Source organism: Erpetoichthys calabaricus, chromosome 17 (genome assembly GCF_900747795.2).
Source record: "Erpetoichthys calabaricus chromosome 17, fErpCal1.3, whole genome shotgun sequence".
NCBI lineage: Eukaryota > Metazoa > Chordata > Cladistia > Polypteriformes > Polypteridae > Erpetoichthys > Erpetoichthys calabaricus.
In genome coordinates, this window is record NC_041410.2 from 10,731,120 (window position 1) to 10,757,649 (window position 26,530).

Sequence of the window (26,530 nt, forward strand, 5' to 3'; positions counted from 1 at the left end):
TTGTAGTACCAGAATCTGAATTCAATAGCAAATTTTTGACCCCATCAATAAACTTCCATTTACAGAGAAGTAAAAAAACAAAAGGGCAGATAAGACTTGTGAAAAGAACAGATCACCTTTGCAACAAAGTGTTGTAGGTAGGTAGACAGACAACACTTTATGTCTTAAACTCCCCCCATGGACATATAAATACGTGAGACAAAGGTTAAACCTGTGAGCAGTGACATTGTAGGTCATGTTTGGGGGCAGAGGCTTCCAGGCCTCTCAGGTGTCCAAACCCTGATCTTCGAGAACCTCACCTTCATCCCACTCTACGTTCTGTCAGGCATGGACGACTGTGTGAAAACTCCATCCTCCAACCCCCTATTTTTCGACTGTGCAAAAACTGCAAGGAGGACAATCCGTCTTCATTTTTTGACTGGGCAAGAATTTTAAAATTCCATGCCCAAACCCCCTACAAAGCCCCCACACTTTGACTGCACTTTTCTGTCTGGCATTCTGGAGTCATCTTTTCTCTGTTGCAGATGATATTGGTATTAGGTGTGTATTTAAGGAAGAAGCCAACTGAGGACCTGTAAGGCATTTGTTTTTCAAACTATGCATTCTGATGTCATTTCAAGCAGTAATAGTCGTTAGCAACACTAGCAATGTGTTGGCCAGTTTTTTTTTTGTTTTTTTTTTAATTAAATTATGTTGATTTGATTAAAAAAAATATCAATTTCTATCAATAACATGAGCATTTCTGGGTGTGTCAAATGTTTTGGCTGGTTCTGTACATGTCGATTAATAAACAGACTACATTTAGGGTGTGTGACAACACACACAAACTGAATTGTTTGATGGCTGGATGTTCTGCCCCAGACATTGTGTATTAGTCAGAGAGTAACGTTTATCATTTACAGATAACACAATTATACATCTGAAGGATGAGGCAGTGAATCTAAATGCACAAATCACCAGGAGACGGTCTGAACCGAGAACATGAATAACTGTGTTTTGTTGAGGGATTGTGGAAGCTTCTCAAGAAAACATACCAGATACTGTCAGCCAGCTTTAATAAGCTAAAGCTTAAAACATAGAACAAAAAAATAAAGAAGATTTAACTTTCTCTATTGTATTCTTTACATTATGTGAATGGCATCGGCACACACCTTGTTCACCCAGAAGACAACAGCACACTCCCAGGCTGCAAGACCCATGCTGCTCAGTGGTTCCACGTTGCTTGGCATTTTCATCAGGCTCATTGCCTTTGTGGCAAAAGCCACCATTAACATGTCAATCAAAGCCAAGTGGGCACTCTGCAGAGAGAGGGGGAAAAAAAAGATGAAAAATAAAAGTGGAGGCAACAGTTGTCAAAATGCAAATACACAAAGGTCTTGTTGAGAACGAAGATCTGAGTAAAAAGTAAATGACCTTCTCCAAGACATAGCAGCTACTTGAACTGGCCAACAGTGCCGTATAACGTAATGCTACACATCGACACTCCCAGTTTGTGCAGTATACCTAATAGACGCCTCTGCTGTCCTGTAATTCCCTATTGTGACACTATGGGGCACTGTAATCACAGCAGAATCGGAGGCTCATGCTGCTTTGGCCTCACTCTGGAAAATTCAATTCCAGGCAAAACGCAGATGTCAAGCAGCCGCAGTAAATGAAAACTTCAAAACACGATTGCTTTCTGCCCCCTCCAATTAGGATATGGCGGAGAAACACAACTAAAGAGGGCCCTCTGACCCAAGATAAAAAAAAAAAAAGGAAAATTGTAAACGTTCTTGATAGGCACCACTTTCACCATCATACAAGGCAGGCATTCACATCCATCCTTCTTCTACGCCTGCTTTAGACTGAACAGGGTTGCAGGGAAGCTGGAATGTATCCCTAGCAATATTATTCATGATGTTGCAAAGTAGCAACGATTATGTAACAGCTTAGTGCAATATCCCACCTTCGTTTTCTATTAATTTGAATATTATTATCATCTTTGTGGTGAACTCTCAGCATTTGTTTCAGAAAATGACAAAACACGACAATTATTAATTTATGGCAAGGAGTACCATAACATTGCAATGTCATTCATTCTCAGATGTGGCCGCCTATTCTTTGCTGGGAGTGATACTAGGACACTTTGTGACTTCTTCTCATGTCCTACTCCGAGGTGGGACAAATTCTTATCCTAGCCAGACTTTTAGTGAAGTTTCTGAGTAATTCTGAGACGCTTCATAACTATGAGCCCTGGTCTTGGTTCGTAATGTGTGGAGGCACCCAATCCATCCCCTTAATCCTAGTAAAAGCCATCTTCATACTCTCTGCACATCCTAGTATTTGCTTAATTGTCCAGCACTGATCCCATGGATGGTGGGTTTTATAGCCATCCTTTAATCAAATGCTTTCTAGGCTCCTGTAATTATGGACATTAGTCAGCATAATCCTTGTCACTAAAGATGTCCTCAAAGGGACTAAACATAGATTTTGAATAGTAAGCTTTAGGTTAGATCCTCCACAACAAACAATATACTTGCTTGTATTCTCCCTTCCTTACACAAAAAAAGTTTCTTTTTTTTATTGCTCAAGGAATTTTATCAGCTCTACTCCTACATTGGCAGCACCTGACAGCAAGTGAGGAAATCCTGCCAGTGTGTGTCAACATATCCTGGTGCTACAGAGCTGCATTCCAGATATTTAAATGACTGGCTTTCACTTGAATGCACAAGTCAATTATTAACGCACTCATTCTGTTCCATAAAATGTGGCAGTTGTCAGCAGTACCCTGCTAACAGGGAGAGGCCAGCAATGACAAACCGAGAAGTGGACACGTGCTGGCTGAGAACAGATCACTAGTTCAATGGGCAGTGTTGGAACCCTCCACCTGCTGCCAGATCTAAAATAGTCTGCAGATCAGCACTGCCACAAGCAGATTGAAACAAATCTGATGGGCATGCCATTGCACTTTTAGTGTCAAATCATTAAAAAGAAACCTAAAAATTAACATATATATATATGGTTGAAATAGTTTACTGTCAAATAATGCAAAGAGTACGTGACACGTGTTTCACCCTAATTCTGGGCTCATCAGGCATACACACTCTAAGGCACTCCCTCTCGGGAATCGAACCTCGGACGTCAGCACCAGAGGCGATGCCCCGAACGTTGCGCCACGGCGTGTGGTTCGTTTATTTGATAGCATGTAGATCGGGGTAATTACATTCACGGCATTCATAGTCTGTGTCACAATCTGATTATATGGGTGGTTACCTACCAGATAACGCTTGTGGTTGGCCAGCAAGCCTGCTTTTCAACCATTCTATGATCTGCTTCTCACAACTGAGGGCACCGTGGCGGATGTTAGCAGGCTTGCTGGCCAACCACAAGCGTTACCTGGTAGGTAACCACCCATATAATCAGATTGTGACACAGACTATGAATGCCGTGAATGTAATTACCCCGATCTACATGCTGTCAAATAAACGAACCACATGCCGTGGCGCAACGTTAGGGGCATATATATATATATTCATGGCATTCGTAGTCTGAATCACAATCTGATTGTATGGGTGGTTACCTACCAGGTAACACTTGTGGTTGGTCAGCAAGTTGGCTAACATCCGCTGCGCTGCCCGATTTCAGTTGTGAGAAGCAGATCATAGAATGGTTGAAATAGAATTTACTGGCAGATGCAGATCAAAACTGCAGACCGTTTGTCTTTATCTCCCACCAAATTCATTGTAATGCAGTTTACCACACCCAAATAACCAACCCCCCTGGGAGAAGAGCAGCGCTTAAACCTTCTAACAAGAAAATGTCTTCTGCACTGAGCCAGACCTAAGGCAGTCCTCTCTTTGTAGCTCTACAAGCTCAATGGGGCATAAAAATGAACGGCTGATTTTGAGAGCCTGACAGAGGTGAAGAGAATTTGCTTCGGCAGGCTCAGTATGTTAATCATTACAGCAGGCATGACCTCCACAGCTTTGAGGTCAAGTTGAAAGAATCTCCACCAGATTGACATAAAAAAAAAAAAAAAATCAAAGGCAAAGCACTAATGACCTGATGAATGAACTCTGACGACATTAGCTTATTGTTATTTTCTGGCGAGTTAAATAAAATGCAGCATTTTTCAAATGGCCTTTTCCAGCTCTTATCGACTTCTGCTATTTTTGACGACAATCTGTAGATGATTGCCAGTTAAACATTTCCTGCTTCTCCACACTGCCACAACTCTGCAGTTTCTGTATAGCACCATTACTAAAGTAGCTATTTTGTAGCTATTTCTAAATATGAATATATTCAGCCTATTAGTATCCATCCATTTTCCAACCCGCTGAATCCGAACACAGGGTCACAGGGGGTCTGCTGGAGCCAATCCTAGCCAACACAGGGCACAAGGCAGGAACCAATCCCGGGCAGGGTGTCAACCCACCACAGGACAAGCACAAAAACACATCCACACACCAAGCACACACTAGGGCCAAGTTAGAATTGCCAATCCACCTAACCTGCATGTCTTTGGAGTACCCGGAAGAAACCCACGCAGACATGGGGAGAACATGCAAACTCCACGCAGGGAGGACCCGAAAGCGAACCCGGGTCTCCTAACTGCGAGGCAGCAGCGCTACCACTGCGCCACCATGCCGCCCCCTTATTAGTATATTTTTACAAAAATCGTAAAAAGACAAAAACCGAACCATCAACACCATCGTGATCTGAAAGTATACTTTATCAACTCAGCATGGGATGGAGCAGATGAAAGGTGCTTCATAAATTTATGTTTACTTATTGCTGTTAAGGAGTAAAACTTACAATTAAAACTAGCTGCACATAAAAATAACATGAACTTTTAAGAATCCACAATTTTTTTTTCCAAGCCACCATTCTTCTGCACCTGCTTTAACCGTTACAACGTCATGAGGAAATGGCACAACTCCCAGCAGCATCAGGTACAAGAGCTCAAACAGAGACAATTTGGAGTCGGTCCATCTGATAGCACGTCTTAGTTACACGATGTACACGGCCACACTAATTTAGATTGTCCAGTTAGTCAAACATGCATGTGCCAGTTCAGGGGTTCTCAAACTTTTTCAGACCAGGGACCCCTTAGAAGGGTGAAACAAAATTATGGAACAACCCACTAAAGGGAAACACCAAACAAATCATTGAAAGTAAGAACCTTTGCAGGTTGTTTAGATATAGAACTGCACTATGCCACATTTTTACTTGTAAAGGTGGGCCCTTGCAATTTGGGGGTCTATGATTTGCAGATCCGCCTATTTGTGGGTTTGTCATCAATAATTAAAGGGAAATTACTTTGCAAATTTTGTGATCTATTGTGGCAAACTGCAGATGATGCTGTAGGCCCGCTACTTAAATGGACTGCAAATCCCAGCTGGGTGAAAGATGCTAGTTTTAAAAGCCAGCAGGATTGCAATCGTTTCACTGTACAATTAGATTACAGATACACCAATCGGATTACAGTTTTCTCTGGATTCATGTTCTTGCCCTGTGCCCGCTTGTTTGTGAATCTTCACTTACATCCACGTAACGGTGGGGCAAAACTTTACATAATTTTTGGGAGGGTGTTCAAAGGGAATTTCATTTCATAAATACACCACAACCAGCTGCATCTGCAAAACTGGACTGTGGCAGCGGAATTTATATTTTTTTCATGGTGTTTCATTGGATTTCTCTTGTATCTGTAATATTACTCATTTTTATCATCATTTACTACCTTAAATATATGCACAATTATAATTTAAACTTTTTATAAAGTTACAGTTCACTAAAGAACTGCTTAACTATGCACTTTGTATGGGCAACGCCACACATCTTTGTCTTACATACTTGATTGTGTAAGTGATCGTTCTCTCTCATGTTTCTTGCAATGTTTTACATCTTATTTAGCACAATAAACTTAGGATATACAGTAATAATGGGCCCAAAATCACAGATTTTTATATTTGCAATTGCAAGGGATTACTGTACTTTCAATGATTACGCACCTGGTAAATTAGTGAGAAGAGTGCATCAGTCTGTGACTGCACAGGTTCTCAGTACTGGGAGTGATGGTTGATAGGCAGACTCAGAGATCATCCTCCCCTCGCAAACGTGCCGTGTACTTTGTGTTGATAGTGGTCAGTACAGAAAATGGGGACTCACAAAGTCAAGCAAATTTCCCTTTTTTTAGATGAAGCTGGTTTATTTTCTTAACAATTTCGATGCTTGACCCAAGAATCTTTGCGCTACTTGAAAAGTTAACTAGCTTCAGTGTGACCGAGTGATTGATGATCATGTGATCGACAGCAGTGTATACGAAATGAGTGATGTGAGGCTTCCTAATTATTTTTATTGGCTCAGAACAGAACCATTTGCCAGGAGGTAAGGGGGTGAAAAGGGACTGAATGGCTGAGGCCTTCAATAAGGCTGATTACTTTTCTAAAGCAGCTGATGATGTACCTGTCATAAGTGTATCGAGAATAACAAGATTAATCGGGCTCATGGAGCATGAATAATCAATTTCACACATGAACTGGCCACCACAGAGTCCTGATCTCGAACATTTTTAAGATGTGGTGGCTTTCCAGAGTGGTTCAACTCTCCCACCCTCAAAACAAGGCATTGCATAAGCTTGTCATATAAAAGCCTTGATGAATATGTGCCATAATCAAAGCCAAATATGAAGTAACAAAATATTAAAGTGTGCACTCTCTTTTTCTTTTTGGCCAAGCAGTGTATTGAAATTATTATTAATATTTATTTTTTAACATTTGTCCTGTTATTCCTTTTGCAGTTCTATCAATTTATATACAGGTCATTATTAACTGATTTATATATATATACTGTATATACCAGGGTGGACAAAAGTAGGTTTACAGATGTGAGTACATGAAACACAGATTTTATTCTTATATCATTATTTATTTATGAATGATTGTATCATTTGTCTTATTTTTCTGCTTGTTATTATTAAAGTGTGTTTGCGTGTAGCAATCATAACCGCACAAACAACTGTAAACCTATATAATTTTTTTTTCGGACAGGCACCCTGTCTAGGCCTTGATCCTATTTGCTGAAGTAGACTCCAGCTCCCCCATGAAGCAGGTTTAGAAAATGGATGGAATGTTGGTTACGGTGGGCTGGCGCTCTGCCTGGGGTTTGTTTCCTGCCTTGCACCCTGTGTTGACTGGGATTGGCTCCAGCAGACCCCTGTGACCCTGTAGTTAGGATATAGTGGGTTGGATAATGGATGGATGGATGAATGGATGGAATGATGGTCATTTCATAATTGCAGTAAGAATGCCAAATTTGATCACAATAAGTAGGTGATGTGTAAACAAATATGCAGACATCAAACAGAAAACAGACAGACAGCATTCAGGGACAGGGCCTGTATAAACTTATAGACAGCAACTTGAAGTTAAATGAATGGCGTAAAAAAACCCCATGGTAATAAATGGCAGAATCACACATTACAATGCAGAGTATAATACGATAAACATCAAATAACTGTACTGCAGTACACATTGTACAGTCATAGAGTAGGATTTTGAAAAGTCTTTAAAGAGACAGAAATAATTTACTATTGGTATACAGCTTAAGAATAACTTATGCTTGTAATAGTCTACTGCATTTCTTTGTAGTGCCAGAGTAAGCTTTTTCGTTTCAAAATGAATTGTAATTCATATACATACATACATACATATATATACACATATATATATATATATATATATATATATATATATATATATATATATACACACACATATATACACACACACATATATATATATATATATATATATACACATATATATACACACACATATATATACACATATATATGTACACATATATATTATATATATATACACAGACACACATATATACACACTATTATATGTTTAGTCAACTATGTGCTTTATTAGTTCTCTTCATCACTACTGGTTTCCTGCATTCCTCCTCTCCTTACTTTGACTTTTGCTTCTTCTCAGTAACAAGTGACATCAGGCAGACATCTCCAATATCTACTGGAATCTTTGCTTTTCTATCGGCTTTAAAGTCCAACAGTGACCCACAGACATCACTGCAGTCACTCAGCACCCTCAAGGAGCCCATTTGCAATACCATGCCATAAATAATCACATCATAAACCCCTCAGTTCCAGTAAAAATAGCTGATCAAATTAAGCAAACAAAGATAAGCAATAAAGTGAATTGAAGGTTGTGGCAAATGCACGTAAGGCATACTGGTTGGTCTGACATCTCCCTACGGTCTTTTAAAATGCAGGTCAAATCAGTTGAAAATCCACTTAGGAAATCTATTATTCCTGCAGATGACCCAGTTTGAAATGCTCCTCTATTCGTCAAAATCTCTGCATTTAGAACCATAGAAAGGGGCTGTTTCACAACAAATCAAGCTTTATCCTTGCAGACAACCATCTGATAATCCTGTGCTACCAAATGCCAACATGCTGTTACAGTGAAAGGCAGCTTAGGTTTGACCCACTTGTGAGTATAAAACCCGTAGTCACAGGACTGGCCTCCTTGATGAGGTCTAACTGTGATGGTTACCGATACCTAAGGTTATCACAGGACGCAAAAATGAGACAAAAAATAGGGAGTCATTATTGTCCAGACACTTAGCATGTGTCACTAAACTCTTGAAAAAATGATTTCTGTTAGAACAGTGGTGACTAGTTTTTCATGAACAAATATTTTTACAATAAATGCGCCTAAATTCTGATGAACAGACAGGGCCAATCATCTCTTTGGGTGCATTATATTGTACGGCACAATTAAAATAAAACAGTTGAATTATACATGCATACCCAAGCATTTAAGAATGTGTTAGGAAGCAGTTCATAGTCTCTCATTCTGTGCAGTGGTCTCTACTAATGTGGCTATGTCAGTATTTTGTCTCGCAGTCGCAAAGTATTATATTGAGGCTGACTGCACATGATTATCTGTGCATTTCTATTCATGTCTAGGCCGTGCACTTGTTACCAAAAATACAGCAACACATCTTTGGCCATAATAGCTACAAGCATTATAAGGAGGAAACATTCATTTTATTTATATTTCTGTTTATTTCACATTGCTACTGACAGCCGAGGCCAAACGTTTTCATCGACATCAGCTAAAGACTTTCAATCTCCATCACAACCTTGCGCATGTTGCTTCCATACATTGCATGTGGTAAGTCAATTGGGGTATCTTCTTCATTTCCATAAGTGGTAATGTCTACATAATAGGAAAGATACAGATTTCTTTCATCCTTCACTTACTAAATCAGATTTTCACTGGGTCACAAGTTTCCATACACCTGTTCAAACATCCTTGGAAGATTACATGAATTGATGTCATTACTTTTAGAAGTCATGATCATGTCTTATCATGCCACTGCTGTATCCAGGTAAGAGCGGTGTGATTAGCATCCTTAAGATCTTTATCGGTACATGTAGGGCCTCGGGAACATTCATGGAGAATGAGGTCCATTGTTTGGGTGGGCTCACTTTTAGAAGTTAATTGGGAGTTCACCTGTGGCTATATTCAAGGGCCTACCTTCAGTGCCAGTACCATGTCACCTGTGGGAAAACCAGAAGCAGCCCAGCGAAGACTTCAGGAAATCAATAAATAAATAAAATAAAAGTGGACCTCCATAAGTCCAGTCCCTCCATAGGAGCAACTTCCAAACAACTGAAGGTACCACATGCTCCTATACAAATAATCTTACCAAAACAGAAATAACTAGGGACCACAGCCAAGCTGCATTGTTCAGGAAGGAGGTACAAATTAACTCCCAGGGTTGGACGGACTTCGCTGTGAAAAGTTCAACAGAACCGCAAAACAACAACAGAGTAATTGGTGAAGGAGTTGCAATCAAGTAATAAAGTATCTGCCTCCACCATTAAAAGAGACCTTCATCACCATTGCCTGAATGGCTGTAGCAAGGAAGAAGCCTCTACTCCAAGTCCGGCATAAAAAGGCCAGAATGAAGTTTGCATGTGATCACAAGGACAAAGATCCAGCTTTCTGGAGGAGTGTTCTGTGGTCAGATTAAACTGTTTGGTCATAATGATCCCCACTATATGCTGAGGAAAATAGATGAGGTGTTTAAGCCATGGAGTTCACAGACATGGCTGCAGGTCTCCTTATTATTACAGGAGACAGCACCACTGGTGGTATTCGAGGATATTATAAATATGATTCATTCCATGTTGATATAAAGTTGCTGCAAATCACAACGCTGTATTGGCATCAAAGCCTAAAATTATAACTGTCTTATCATAAAGTGGACGTAAAGAAATATCTACCATCTAGAACCAGTCACCAGTCACACTATCCTTAGTCATTCTCCTTCTACTATATTCTGAACAGCGACTCAGCATGCACTCCTGAGAGCACTCAAAGCTTCAGAAATGGGTTTACACCCTTGGCCTGATCTGTGCTTCAACATACTGTCCTGAGTTCACTTTTTGTCTCAACAGACCAGAGAATCTTTTCCGTCATCTTCTCAGAGTCCATTAAATGTCATTTGGCAAGAATGGTTTCGCTCTTACCCCTCTACCATAAACATTTGATTGATGAAGTCTGTCCGAATGACCACTGAGTCCCTGGTCACCTCCCTGACCAAGGCCTTTCTTGCCCGATTACTCGATTTGTCTGGACGGCCAACACTAGGCAGAGTCCTGGTGGTTCCAAACTTCTTCCATTTCACAATTCTTGAGGCCACTGTGCTCCTGGGAACACTCAACAGTGTTGTGCAAGTTCACACCTCACAAGAACTCACTCAAAGATCAGTTCACACAGATTAAAATGAATAAATTCATGTTCATAGCTCACTGTTTCAACTAGTTCATGTTCAGCTCATTTTGTATTTTTTAAGGAGAATAAATGACCCATAAGTTTACTTTTTTCAATTTTGCATGCCTCATATTAGGCTATTACAGTGTTCTTGAATAAAATACAATAATTATGAAGACTTTTTTTTATTTAAATACGCTTTATTGAGTTATACTCAGCAACAAACACATATAACATATATGCTAATATCCTCCCGGTCAAAAAAGAAATTAAACAGATGCAAGTATTCATATAAATTACCGCTCCATTTCCAACCTTGTGACACAAACGGTGACAATGGAACCAGCGTGTAGGTGAACTAACGTATTACACTGCCCGTCAAAATTCATGTCACATATTTCATGTCTAACGGGGAAAAATGTAAAGTGGCCTCGCGAAGTCCAACGTTTTCCTAAAAGTAAAAGCCGAGCTTCACCGCGTGCTCGTGTCAGCGGGGGTGCAGCTTAAGCACAAGCAGGCAGACACAGATAGTGCCGATTTGATTTGACGTTATTTTTTCCTGAATACAAATAAATGGCAAAAAAATCGTACAAAATGAATATTCATAAAAATCCACAATTTGTGCTCATCCGAATAATATATTTAGATTCGGCTCCACCTCTACATTACAGGGCAAGGTAAAACATTTAATCAGGACCTAAACCAGATCCAGAATGTCACCTAAAACTGAACGAGCTCACGTTCAAGTTCTTCACTTGCAAATACGTTACGTTCACCGTTCTTAGAAAAATGAGTTTGTTCAATAAAGGCGCTCTTTTGAACTTGTTCATGCACAACACTGACACTCAAATCTTTAAAAACAGTTTTACTCCTTTGTCTCACCACAATTTGATTGTGGAAGTCTACAGAGAGTTCCTTGGACTCCATGGCTTGGACATGCAGTGCGAGTTGTTGACCGTCTATACTCAGGGACTCCGTTTGCCACAGGTGGACTCAGGTCAAGTTCTCGACACATCACATCAAGAAGAACTAAAGCAAACAAGACCACCTGAGCACCACAGCAAAGAGTCTGAATACTTCCAGGAATGAGAGATTTCAGTTTGTCAATTTTTTTAAACACATTTGCAAACCTTTCTGAAGACACGTTTTCACTTACAGGTTACCGAGTGTAGACTGATGGGCAAAAAATGGTAAATGTATCCATTTCAAATGTAATCTACAACACAATCAAGTGTGCAGAAAAGTGAGGGGGTCTGAAGACTGTCCAACTCCACTGTAAGCAAGACTTCAAGTATAAACACATTATCGTTCTGCACAAGGGAATAAGGATGCACTTGTCTGACGTTTGAATGAGCACGCAGTACGCGAACAAATGGCCAATTAGACCGTTTACAGTCTGAGCAGCCGCGTTACAGACAAATTAAAAAATGTGAGGGGGCTTTGTCTTACACTTGGGCAAGTTAAGGCATGCGATGAAGATTCTATTCTGATAATTATCATCTGCAACAATGACAAAAGTGCAGCTTTACAGTGGGGCAAAAAAGTATTTAGTTAGCCACCAATTGTGCAAGTTCTTCCACTTAAAAAGATGAGAGAGGCCTGTAATTTTCATCATAGGTATACCTCAACTATGAGAGACAAAATGAGGAAAAAAAATCCAGAAAATCACATTGTCTGATTTTTAAAGAATTTATTTGCAAATTATGGTGGAAAATAAGTATTTGGTCATCTACAAACAAGCAAGATTTCTGGCTCTCACAGACCTGTAACTTCTTCTGTAAGAGGCTCCTCTGTCCTCCACTTGTTACCTGTATTAATGGCACCTGTTTGAACTCGTTATCAATATAAAAGACACCTGTCCACAACCTCAAACAGTCACACTCCAAACTCCACTGTGGCCAAGACCAAAGAGCTGTCAAAGGACACCAGAAACAAAATTGTAGACCTGCACCAGGCTGGGAAGACTGAATCTGCAATAGGTAAGCAGCTTGGTGTGAAGAAATCAACTGTGGGAGCAATTATTAGAAAATGGAAGACATACAAGACCACTGATAATCTCCCTCGATCTGGGGCTCCACGCAAGATCTCACCCCGTGGGGTCAAAATGATCACAAGAACGGTGAGCAAAAATCCCAGAACCACACGGGGGGACCTAGTGAATGACCTGCAGAGAGCTGGGACCAAAGTAACAAAGGCTACCATCAGTAACACACTACGCCGCCAGGGACTCAAACCCTGCTGTGCGAGACATGTCCCCCTGCTTAAGCCAGTACATGTGCAGGCCTGTCTGAAGTTTTTTCGAGAGCATTTGGATGATCCAGAAGAGGACTGGGAGAAGGTCACATGGTCAGATGAAACCAAAATAGAACTTTTTGGTAAAAACTCTACTTGTCGTGTTTGGAGGAGAAAGAATGCTGAGTTGCATCCAAAGAACACCATACCTACTGTAAAGCATGGGGTGGAAACATCATGCTTTGGGGCTGTTTTTCTGCAAAGGGACCAGGACGATTGATCCGTGTAAAGGAAAGAGTGAATGGGGCCATGTATCGTCAGATTTTGAGTGACAACCTCCTTCCATCAGCAAGGGCATTGAAGATGAAACGTGGCCTGGTCTTTCAGCATGACATTGATCCCAAACACACCGCCCGGGTAACAAAGGAGTGGCTTCGTAAGAAGCATTTCAAGGTCCTGGAGTGGCCTAGCCAGTCACAGATCTCAACCCCATAGAAAATCTTTGGAGAGAGTTGAAAGTCCGTGTTGTCCAGCGACAGCCCCAAAACATCACTGCTCTAGAGGAGATCTGCATGGAGGAATGGGCCAAAATGCCAGCAACAGTGTTTGAAAACCTTGTGAAGACTTACAGAAAACGTTTGACCTCTGTCATTGCCAACAAAGGGTATATAACAAAGTATTGAGATGAACTTTTGTTATTGACCAAATACTTTTTTTCCACCATAATTTGCAAATAAATTCTTTAAAAATCAGACAATGTGATTTTCTGGATTTTTTTTTTTCTCATTTTGTCTCTCATAGTTGAAGTCTACCTATGATGAAAATTACAGACCTCTCTCATCTTTTTAAGTGGGAGAACCTGCACAATTGGTGGCTGACTAAATAATATTTTGCATATACAGTGGGGCAAAAAAGTAAGTGATTTTTTTTGGGCAGCTTTTGAAGCCATTATAACTGACATGTTACTAGCTTCATAAACTAGGAAAACAAGAAACTTTCACTGATAACCACCAAATAAACATGAGGCTCATTATTGTTTTGTTGGTGAACAGCAGAATAAAAATGAAAAAATTAACACTCCAATTGTAATGAGACTGCACTTTTGGCAAAAATCCATTAAAAATGCCTCATCCACCCCACATCCTTGGATGCTAGCAGACACAAATTGCACATATATGTAGATTTTATATATCTGTCTATCTATCTTTATCTTGTAAGTCTCCAGATGATTTATTTTCCGTACGGGAGGCCATAGTGGAACAATGGTGGGATTTGAGACTCGGCCTGACTGGAACGCCTAATTCATTATCCCGGCACCTCTTTGTTCGCTATGTTGGAATAAGATTTACATCTATAGAGGGTGAGCAATCAGGGAATAAGACATTTTAATGAGCAGGATCAAATCAGGGAAGGGCTACAGTATATAAAAAGCATGAACACATGATTTGCGTTTACCCTTTCAAAACTCTATGTTTTTGACACATCCACACAGTAACAGTGTAAAGTCATCCCCTGATGGAGGATCGCAGGAATCGTGGGAATGAGGGGTCCTTTCATCGGATTAGCGCTATTTCAGCTGTGGAAATGGCCAAATGGGGGAAGCAGCTTGATGAATGAGGTCTCCAGGACTCTAAACAAATCCAAATCATATTATGTGATATCATCTACTGTTAAATTCTACTCCACATTTCTAAAATTTTTATACTGTATTGATTATTTGTTCTGTTCTGTGCATTGTGTTATATTGACCACCTTCTTTTTGACACCCACTGCACGCCCAACCTACCTGGAAAGGGGTCTCTCTTTGAACTGCCTTTCCCGAGGTTTCTTCCATGTTTTCCCTACAAGGGTTTTTTGGGAGTTTTTTCTTGTCTTCTTAGAGAGTCAAGGCTGGGGGGCTGTCAAGAAGCAGGGCCTGTTAAAGCCCATTGCGGCACTTCTTGTGTGATTTTGGGCTTTACAAAAATAAATTGTATTGTATTGTAACACTGAGCGAGTATATGGCCCTAGTGAGCATTTTCAAAAGTCACGGTTTTAAGGGGGTTAAAAACGCTGGGGGTCGAGAGGGCTAACTTAGAGATTAATGAGTGTTCAAATGAAAACGTATTAGTGTGGACAGAGGCTGAAGGTTAATAGAAAGGAAAGGTTCTGGTAAGCTTGGCAGAGGCTTATAAAGTTCATTTACTATTGTGATTTATTTTTTGTCATCTTCCTACTCTTACAAGTCTGCAGTTACTGTTTTCTTTTCTTAAACAGTTTGTTCATTTAAACACCATAAACTTCTTCCACTCAGCAATCTTCAATTTGTCAAATGTGGAAAGCGTATCAGTTAAAAACAAACTGCACCAATGTTAAAAGGGTTTTCGCTCTATAAAATGCGACCATATACATCATCTTGTACACATGCTACGTCCCCACATCCCATCCTCCTCCGGGCAAACTCACCATCTTGATGGGCTTGTGCCGGAGGTCAGCCTCTGTGACGGCGTGCTCCTGGTCCATGGGTTGTAGCCCCTTTTGGGTGAGAAGCTGCAAGATGGCAGCATTGTCCCTGGGCATTGTATCCAATGAGTCCTGCTCCTCCCGGTCCCCCAGAAGTGCCAGCCTGCACACCTGGCAGTACAGGTCCGAGGACTGCAGAAGGCGAATGACAGGCGGCTTGATGTGTTCCTGCTCATACTGGTCAATGTAGAAGGGCTCTCGCAGTTCTTCTGGGATGTTTTCTGGAGATTAGAAGAAAGTGGTTAGTTAACATGTGAAGGATTGCTATGTATATCTATAAAACTAAAATTGTAATACCCTCTTCTTCTCCGTTTGCCTTTTCAATTTTTCAAATTCATTTGAGGTTTTTGTGTCCATTTTGCACACTATGGACCTCATTTCAACCCTGAGATTGCATCTTATCGGTTTGGTTTTCTGCTTCTAAGTTAATCACAGGAAAATGGCTGAATCCATTTTCATTAAATTTTGCAAGTAGGTTGCCATTGGTGCAAACTTGTACATACGGGCTTGTATGGCATTTCCAAAATTTCACTGGAAAGGGAGGCTGTAGTGAAAGGACAACCCAAAAACTGTGCATTATTTGAAAATGGCCAAGTCGACATTGATGACATTTTATATAATTAACCTGACCCAGCTTACAAAAAAATATTCCAAACGTCTAAATCACAGGTCATGAAATTTTTTTTTACAATTATTTTTTTCTAAGCTGGTTCAAGTTAATTACACACAATTTCATGACCTTTGACTCAGCCATTTTGAAACACTTATTTTATTCATTAATTTATTTTTTTTAGCCGATTCAGGTTAATTTTGAAGGGTCATTTGGAAAGTGGGGAGTGGGAAGAAAGAACAATGCATCACTCCTAAACAGCCAAGTTGAAGGTCATGACATTTTGTATGCATATTTCTGTTAATACAACTTAAAATCTAGACCTTAAGGCCTGAAGGTTCCATCAACAAATGGAGCTGTAATGGAGGGAGGTGCAAAACCAAAACCGTGTTATCATAAGCCAAAACAGTTCACCTGATGGTAGTGAATGTAGCCTATTGTTTAGGTTTGGCCCTATTTAAAATGAAGGTGACATTCCACTTCTGTGATTCAATGGAAGCGATGACGGTGACGGAGAGTGTCATGTGATGGCGGGCCAACAAAAAAAAAAAATCATACATCACTCAAAAATGGCCATGTCTACTTTCACAAAATTTTGTATTTATTGTATTGTTCTTCTGCGGTGGGTTGGCACCCTGCCCAGGATTGGTTCCCTGCCTTGTGCCCTGTGTTGGCTGGGATTGGCTCCAGCAGACCCCCGTGACCCTGTGTTAGGATTCAGAGGGTTGGAAAATGGATGGATGGATGTATTGTTCTTGCAGTTTTAACTATAATTTCAGATTTGTGGAGTTTCAAGAATTTCATTGGGTAATCATAAGCCAAATTTCTCTCTGGGGACAGATAAAGGTCTATCCATCATATCCTGCTGACTATACTAAAATTAAAATCGGTCTATTTGTTTATTTATTTAAAGAACTAATGCAAAAAGCCAAATTCCCCCCTGAGGACAAATATAAAGTTCTATCAGTCTATCAATGTATCTAATGGGAGGGCTAACACCACAAAAACCAGGCATTATTCCAAAACTGCTAAGTGGATATTCATGAAATTTTATTACAGTTAATACAATTTAGCACATTCACTTTAATATTTGGGGAATAATATAAGGAACACAAAAAACTAAAAAATAGTTTTCTTAGCTTACATGCCATATCAAATATTTCAGCTATTCAGCTAGCCAGTTCAGTTTATTAATATGTGATTAAACATCTATTTGTGAAACCCAAGTAAACCAGGAAATACAAAAAAAGCAGCGGTTTTGATGCCAACACAGCAAGGAGTTACTGGAATTATGGAAACCAATCATACAGAAAATAAATCAAATTCTTGGCTCATGAGAGCAGATACATTATTATTGAGGTAATGGAGATGATGGATGGGACACCCAGCAATGACAAAGGGTTAATTAAAAAAAACATTTTATTTTACCTTAACCCAATACACAAAAATTATACGTAAAATCTTACTTTGTGCTATATAAGGTCTTTCTTTAAAGAAAACATCCAATTGTGCTCAAACAAACAATGCTGAGTGCAGAGGACTACATAGTTGTTTCATTATGGGTGCCTTGGCAGGCTGACTTGCACACTCCTGGTCACACAGACGGTCACCATTGTGGACTGAGCCAGTGAACTTTTGGCTTCCACTCCAAAGCCTTAAACTCGGACTTCTCACTGCTAGAACTTCAAAGGAATGCAAAACACCACAGCACTGACACAAGGTAAAAGGATTTTTTGGGGTGCACAAAACATGACGACCTGTGTTGGGTCTGAATGTATACTGTGGTATGAAAAAAAAATTCAGGTGACTGGGAAAGGCCTGTTCAGATCAAACGCAGGCTATAGGACACAAGATGAAAAGGACAGCAGCAGGTGATGGTGAAAGGAAAAAAGTGAAACTCCGACTCACTGACAACTAAATGCTTTGTTTTTAGATTTGAACTAATTATATCCATTGATTCCTATATGTCATAATCATTTTCAGAATTATTCACACACACATAGTGTGTATGTGTAATATATTATACAGTATATATATATATATATATATATATATATATATATATATATATACACACACACACAACATACATATATACATATACACACTCACACACACACACATACATACTGGGGGCTTACCCTCTGCTTGCTTCAGTCACCAACCCCCCTTTTCTGTGCTATGCATCAGCCACCGGGCGTCTCTGCTGCTTGTGTTGTGAAGAGGGGGGCTGAACACACCCCAAGGAAACGCGGTAGCTCCTCTGAAACCCCCTCTTAAATGGTGACACAATGGGAAATAGTTTTCTTTTTTACCTCCTCTTTGCTTGATCTGCTGCTGCTGCTTAAAAGCCTCTGCAGCAGATGTCTTTGTCATCTACTCTTTGTCTTTTAACCCTGGGCGTGGTTAAATCTCTTGGCACAAAGTCTCGTCTCGCGGGATGTGACACTGTGATATTTTTTAGTTTATAATTTAAAAACAGAATAAGAATCTGAAAATCTAACAACATCACATTAAAGTTCGATAAATTCTGAAAAGAATGATACCAAACATATGCATAAAAGCGTGACAAATAACGTGACATAAAATCATTGCACTTTTAGACTTAGGATTTTATATATACACATTACCAGGAGTATACAAGTGTATGTGTATATTATATATATATATATATGTATCCTCTTTAATAAAACCCCTTGCGATTAAGAAGCTTGGCCCGGTAAAGTGTCAGTCGATGAAGGGGTTTTCCTAAATAGATGAATTTTCATGATATTACAATAGGATGACTTTTACAAGTAAATTTATTTTCGTGCACATAAAATCCGTTGCTGGGGAGACGCCACACATACAATAATCAGCTGCACGCCAGAACAGATTTAAATACTTGCTGGAGAGACGCCAAAGGCACGATTACCAGCTGCACGCCACACTTTATGCACTACTGTTCTAGTGCCCATTATTGTAACGGGCTTAATGTCTAGTATATATATATATATATATATATATATATATATATATATATATATATATATATATATATACACATACATATATATATATATATACACACACACACACACACACACACACATACATATAAACATATACATATGAAAAAGTTTGTGACCCCCTCTCAGCCTGCATAATAATTGACTCTCAACAATAAAGATAACAGTGGTACATCTTTCATTTCCTAGGAACATCTGAGTACTGCGGTGTTTTCTGAACAAAGATTTTTAGTGACGCAGTATTTAGTTGTATGAAATTAAATCACATGTGAAAAACTGGCTGTGCACAAATGTGGGTCCCCTTGTCATTGTACTGATTTGAATGCCTGTCACTGCTCAATGCTGATTACTTGGTGTGATGAGCTCGTTATGCCTTGAACTTCATAGACAGGTGTGTCTAATCATGAGATATAAAGGGATTTAAGGTGGTCAATTACAAGTTGGGCTTTCTTCTCTTTGACTCTCCTCTGAAGAGTGACAGCATGGGATCCTCAAAGCAACTCTCCAAAGATCTGAAAACAAAGATTGTTGAGTCTCCTGGTTTAGGGGAAGGCTACAAAAAGCGATCTCAGAAGTTTAAACTGTCAGTTTCAACTGTAAGGAATGGAATCAGGAAATGGAAGGCCACAGGCACAGTTGCTGTTAAAACCAGCAGGTCTGGCAGGCCAAGAAAAATACAGAAGCGGCATATGTGCAGGATTGTGAGAATGGTGACAGACAACCCACAGATCACCTCCAAAGACCTGCAAGAACATCTTGCTGCAGATGGTGTATCTGTACATCGTTCTACAATTCAGCGCAATTTGCACAAAGAACATCTGTCTGGCAGGGTGATGAGAAAGAAGCCCTTTCTGCACTCACACCACAAACAGAGTCGCTTGTTGTATGCCAATGCTCATTTAGACAAGCCAGATTCATTTTGGAACAAAGTGCTTTGGACTGATGAGACAAAAATTGAGTTATTTGGTCAGAACAAAAAGCGCTTTGCATGGCGGAAGAAGAACACAGCATTCCAAGAGAAACACCTGCTACCTCCTGTTAAATTTGGTGGAGGTTCCATCATGCTGTGGGGCTGTGTGGCTAGTTCAGGGACTGGGGCCCTTGTTAAAGTCAAGGGTCAGATGAATTCAACCCAATATCAACAAATTCTTCAGGATAATGTTCAGGCATCAGTCACAAAGTTGAAGTTACACAGGGGTTGGATATTCCAACAAGACAATGACCCAAAACACAGTTGGAAATCTACAAAGGCATTCATGCAGAGGGAGAAGTACAATGTTCTGGAATGGCCGTCACAGTTCCCTGACTTGAATATCATCGAAAATCTATGGGATGATTTGAAGCAGGCTGTCCATCAAATTGAACTGAACTGGAGAGATTTTGTATGGAAGATAATAATAATAATAATAATAATAATAATAAATAATTCATTACATTTATATAGCGCTTTTCTCAGTACTCAAAGCGCTATCCACACAGGGAGGAACCGAGAAGCGAACCCACAATCTTCCACAGTCTCCTTACTGCAAGGCAGCAGCACTACCACTGCGCAACCTGTGAGGACGATCAACAATACCTCCATCCAGAATCCAGACACTCATCAGAGGCTGTAGGAGGACAGCGTCTAGAGGCCAAAAGGAGGCTCAACTAAGTATTGATGTCATATCTCTGTTGCGATGCCCACATTTATACACCTGTCTAATTTTGTTATGCTGTATATTGCATATTTTCTGTTAATCCAATAAACTTAATGTCACTGCTGAAATATTACTGTTACCATAAGGCATGTCGTATATTAAAAGGAAGTTGCAACTTTGAAAGCTCAGCCAATGATAAACGAAAATCCAAAGAATTAAGAGGGGTTCCCGAACTTTTTCATAAGACTGTATATATATATATATATATATATATATATATATATACACACACACACACACACACACACATTATATATACGTGTGTTTGAACAAATGGAGGGTGAAAATGTCTACATTTGTACTGCTGTGCTCCGTCAGAACAAGTGCATGCGTCTACACCCTCAGGCAGGCTAGAGCTAGTCTGTGAAATTAAGGGAGACAGAAGACAGGTTGCTAGAAGGTTAGACCTGCATAAATGCATTCATTTCCAGCCTGCAGCTGCCAGATCGGTGTTGATGGGAGCCACTGAAGCAAATATGGCAGGAGCCGCTCCAGCCGGAATCTTTCCTGCACTGTCACACCTGTTTAAAGATGTTAGGCCCAAAACACGTTTCACCAGCTTGTCACCTTTCCTTATGTAAAACACACCTGTGGACAACTCCCTGGGACACTTTTTCCCCGTGTATATAACATGGGTTTAGATGAATTTCTGATGGGACAAAAAAAAAAAAAAAAAAATTACGACAAAGATTGCAACATCCAAATGTGAAACAGCACCATGCACCATCTAAAGAATGTACAGCATTCTGATACACAAATATTTAAAAGCTTATGAGGCAGCGCAGTTCTGGTTTTCTTTGAATGACACATTGTTCTTAAAGTTTGGCTTTTTGCCCAAACAACAAAATCCTGTTAATATGAAAACACACACACATACGCACAAAGAAGTAACACATGATTACTGCCCAGGGAAAAGACAGCGGGCAGGGCTTTGATTCAGAGCCCTCAGGTGTTGGGAGGCACCAGCATCATGCCACTTTGAGTTAAACTACTATAAGGTTAATAAGAACAGTGGCTTTGCTCTGAATTAAAACTAACAGACATTGCTAAGTTTGAAAAAAACTGGGGGATGCAGAAAACATCACCTGGATGCCACATGGTGGGGGGGGGGGGTCTAGTCTATGACGTGCAGATTAGAAAACAGAAGTATGAAGGACTTCATATAATTAGTCAGTATGATGTGTTATTTCATATTAAAAAAAAATCAAATACAACAATGGCAAAATTGAACTGCAACAGAACCAAAGGCATGCTAATCGGCACCACACGATGAACTACCCAGATTAGGATCCAAGTGAACATGAGCTCCTTCTCGATCACCCTTGGTGATGAGGGCCTCAGACCTTCTTCTTCTTCTGCTAGGAATCTTGGTGTCATTTTTCGATTCCTCTTTTTCTTATTCTACACACATTCATTGCATTAAAGAACTTTCTTATTTTCACCTCTGTAACATATGCCGTATTCACTCATTCCTCTCTTTTTCCAGTGCTGACGGACTGGATGTAGGATGTAATGAAGGCACGGACAACTACTGAAACTCCTTACTGGCAGGCACCCCTTCTAATCTCCAATCACAGCTCCAGTTGGTTCAAAGCTCTGCTGCAAGACCCCTGACACAGACCCTCACAAAGCCATCCTGCTCCATCTGCACAGTGTCTTATATGGCGGGGTATAAAACTCTTGTTACTAATCTATAAAGCTTTAAATGGCCTTGCACCAGACCACCTCTGTAACTCCTCCATCACTCTGCTCCTGTTCGCACACTCATATCCACCAATTCTGGCCATCTTGTTGCACCCCGCAACTAACCTGCACTCCATGGATGACAAAGCCATCAGCTGTATAGCGCCCAGACTTTAGAACAACCTCCCTAACTGAATGAGATCAGCCGACTCGATTCATTCTTTTAAAAAACAATTTATTCAGGAGGGCACTGAACTGACCTGACATTTTGACTCTTCTTTCAGTTTAAACCCTCTATCCTGATGCCCAGGAAGATTTGTGTTTATACCACAAATTAGTTTATTTATTCAGGGTTTTCTGGTCATATTCGTATGTTTGTATTTTATTCAGTTGTATTATCGGTTTTTCTGTATATACTGTATTTACTTAGTTCTCATGCAGATATCTTTTCTATGTATTTCCTCCATTGAATTTCTGTGAAAAGCCTTGAGTATGGGAAAGGCACTATTTAAATAAATGCATTATTATTATGGGACAGACATATGAAAAGCACTATATAACAAATAGAGAGAGAGATAGAGAGAGAGAGATAGATATAGAGAGAGACAGATAGAGAGACAGATAGAGAGATAGAGAGACAGATAGAGAGATAGAGAGACAGATAGAGAGACAGATAGATAGAGAGATAGATAGAGAGATAGATAGAGAGATAGATAGAGAGATAGATAGACTTACTTTATTAATCATTAATGATCTGATTATCATTTAGCATTATAATAAAGACACTTTATTTACTGGTGAAAGATGGCATGAAGGTGACAGCTATTAGGAGGGTCAAGAAGTGAACAGTGACAGACAGCAATGATGCAAACCTCCGAAATGTCTGCACAGCCCACCCAAGACACAACTTCAGCTGCCACCTCGTGTTTCATTTCACTCATTATCTTCTCACAGCGCTTTTTAAGAAGATACATTTTCTTTTGTGCTTTTTTTCCTGTATTTTTCAGTTGTTTGCCATCTTTCAAGGTTGCATTCCCAACCACCCCCCCCCATTTTGTTGCTATGCCACTGCATATTGCTAGGCATCGAGTGCCAGGCTGCGTTTTGTGTGACATCACAGGTGGCTGGCTATGTCCACTTGTTGTCTGAAATTTGTGAAAACAGAGGAGCAACTCTGCAAAACAACAAATAATTAATCAGCATAACCCTTTTGTGGTTGTGACAGGCACCATTGCAGTGACTTTGAGTTTTGTTTTTGCCTTTTAGACTTGCCGGATAATCTCAGATTTAGAGGTTTCGACCCTCGACTGTTTGACTGCTCTTGTGAATTGTCCTTGAAGTACTCTCTACCACTCTCACACCTTTGAATCCGTCCTCTTTATTAATTTGTGGGACAAAAAACTGAGCCAAGTGGGGGGAAAAAAAAAAATCGTATATATTCACGGATAAGTTCTCCCACGGATAAGATCGGGGCTTGATTTTACCGTACAATTTGTGGTATTTTATAATGTTGGTCCTATAAGTCAAATGCAGAAAACACGCTATTGGTCTAAGAGATTACGATATGCTAACACCACGTAACACACGGCCTTTTATGTCTATGTATTGTGCCTACGTGACCACACGGTGATACCCAAACTATTCCGTAGTGACGTTTGCACTGTTTTGTGTTTTGTATCTCACACCCTTATACGCCTTTATCATAAGAGCAACCCTTATCTACGATGGAGCGCTCGGTTCGATCAGAAGAAAATATGAAGCTGGTTTTAAATTAAACGTCGTTAAAAGTAGCGAAAGAAATTGGTGAAAAGAAAATTCGAAGTGTCTGAGAAACTGATGCGAGATTGGAGGAGGCAAGAAGATGTTAAAAAAAATAAAAATAAATAATTAAGTGTCGCATTTTTGAACGGGTTTATAAGTCGGGGTCTGATTTTATGATCGATTTTTCGGGTTTCAAGACCCGACTTATTCATAAGTATATATGCTATTTCTAGTTCTCTCAGTAAAATAGCCAGAGCATATTCTGGGCACCTCAGCCATTCGCATTTCCAGTGACACCTTTTTCTTTTCTTTTCAGTTTCAAAGCATAGCACAGCGACAGTCAAGAACGCAGCTCTTTTCTTTGTCAACATATTAAGAAGCCTGTGGCCATCACATTTTGGTTTTTTTTTGAATGGGTAAGATAGTCCGTCAGGGGTCGTGTACACATAGAATCTGACCACCATGGTCATGGCATGTCAATAGAACCAAACGCGATCACACAGTCTGAGCACATATACGACTCGCGACTATCGTGCGGTGTGTGCAGCCCATAATTTCAAAACATTACCCAGCATAACATGTCTGACTTGTCATCAGAAGAATGAGGGTTCGAGTCCCTTCTTGGTTATTTTTAGACAGGCAGTGTAGAGTAGAGGTTAAGGCTTTGGACTTCAAACCCTTTTCCCTCTTTCGGCTGCTCCCGTTAGGGGCTGCCACAGCGGGTCATCTTGTTTCCAAATCTTCCTGTCCTCTGCATCATGCTCTGTTAATTGTAAAACTGAGGCTTTTAAAATCCCACTACTGACACTGTGTGAACGTGAACAAGTCACTTCACCCGCCTTTGTGCTCCAATTGGAAAAACAAATGTCACCAATTGTACCTCAGATGATGCGCATCACTTTGGGATAAAGGCATCAGCCAAACATGAAGTAGTGACCAGTAATCGATAGATGTGACCATGTGGCCCTAAGGCAGGGGTGTCCAAACTGCGGCCCTTGGTCCATTTTTAATTGGCCCACAGCAAATTCTAAAAATATAATGAAATATGGCCCACGTACGAAACTTGTTTTTAACTGTATTGTACTTCTTAGGTTTAACACAAGGCAGAGCTACTGTCCTAATCAAAGCAGCATCTTCACAAACAGGCACAACCAAAGAACAATTTTGCTATGGTTGACCAAAAATGGCAGAACCAAAGAAACGCTCCATAGCAAGTGAGTGCAGAAAATTTCAGATACGGTGGGAAAATGAATATCCATATTACTAACCGAGAATAAACCGGATATGGACGCAGGTACACGGCGATGGGACCATGAGACGTACTGCGCAGGCGCCTACAGCGCGCGTCTCATAAACCGCAAGCGAAGTCTTATCCACCGCGAACGAAGGAGTCATGCCCCAAAAATGAAAGACCTCAACTAACGTGAATGAGAAATGAAGCAACAACGCGCCCATAGCTAACGACTAACGACACAGCCACACAAAAAAGAGGATTCTGCGCTGTACCCCAGAGTCAAAAGGAAGAGGCTACGGAGGCCCCACAGGTCCACAAAGATAGAACGGAAGGCGCGGGAAAGTACGAAAGGCGCAGGCGTCCAAAACGCGCTTCTGAATAGGACATGAAGCAACAACGCGCCACGAACTCTCCGTATTAAACGTACAGCATCCTCACACGTCCAAACCATATAGCATATGTGAATCACATTACAGTGATGCATTATTAACGGTACAACCACAGAAAACGCTCCGTATTAACAGTAAGTGCAATTATCCATATTACTAACGGTAGACAACGGATAACTAATAGAGTCACGGTCACTGCTCCAAAACGATCCAGCTCAACTAACGGAGATAGACGCCTATAACGCGCATCAGAAACTGCGGAAGCAAAGCAGGCACAGGTTCAAAACGAAAGACCGCAACTGACAGAGATACAAACACGAGCCCGCCTGGATATAATCAATGAACGCAGTCGCCTACAGCGCACGTCTGAAATGCCGCAAGCAATGCAGGCACATATCGCATACATTCATCAATGTATTTCGGGTTACGCCGACAATAATCTCTTTCAAATCTATTTCGGGTTACCCAAGACCAGGGGTTGGCGAGCGAAGCGAGCAGGGGGCGGAGCCCCCTAGTTTCTTCCTAGAAGTCAAGTGCAAGTGTGTCTATTTGATTTGCAATGAAACTATTACAATAATAAAAAGAGTATAATGTGTGTCAACACTACGCAACCAAACATCC

At 40.3% G+C, this 26,530-nt stretch overlaps 1 protein-coding gene across 3 annotated transcripts in view; it reads right to left on the bottom strand.

Moving 5' to 3' along the window:
* The window catches only part of camsap3 (calmodulin regulated spectrin-associated protein family, member 3), a 177,677-nt gene that overhangs the window by 74,035 nt on the left and 77,112 nt on the right, over positions 1–26,530 (bottom strand). For all 3 annotated transcript variants that reach the window (XM_051920659.1, XM_051920661.1, XM_051920660.1), the window contains exons 2-3: positions 15,471–15,748; positions 1,152–1,298 (exon numbers count right to left, since the gene is read on the bottom strand). In XM_051920659.1, coding sequence (XP_051776619.1) covers positions 1,152–1,298; positions 15,471–15,748 — 425 coding nt within the window. The remainder of the gene's footprint in view (positions 1–1,151; positions 1,299–15,470; positions 15,749–26,530) is intronic.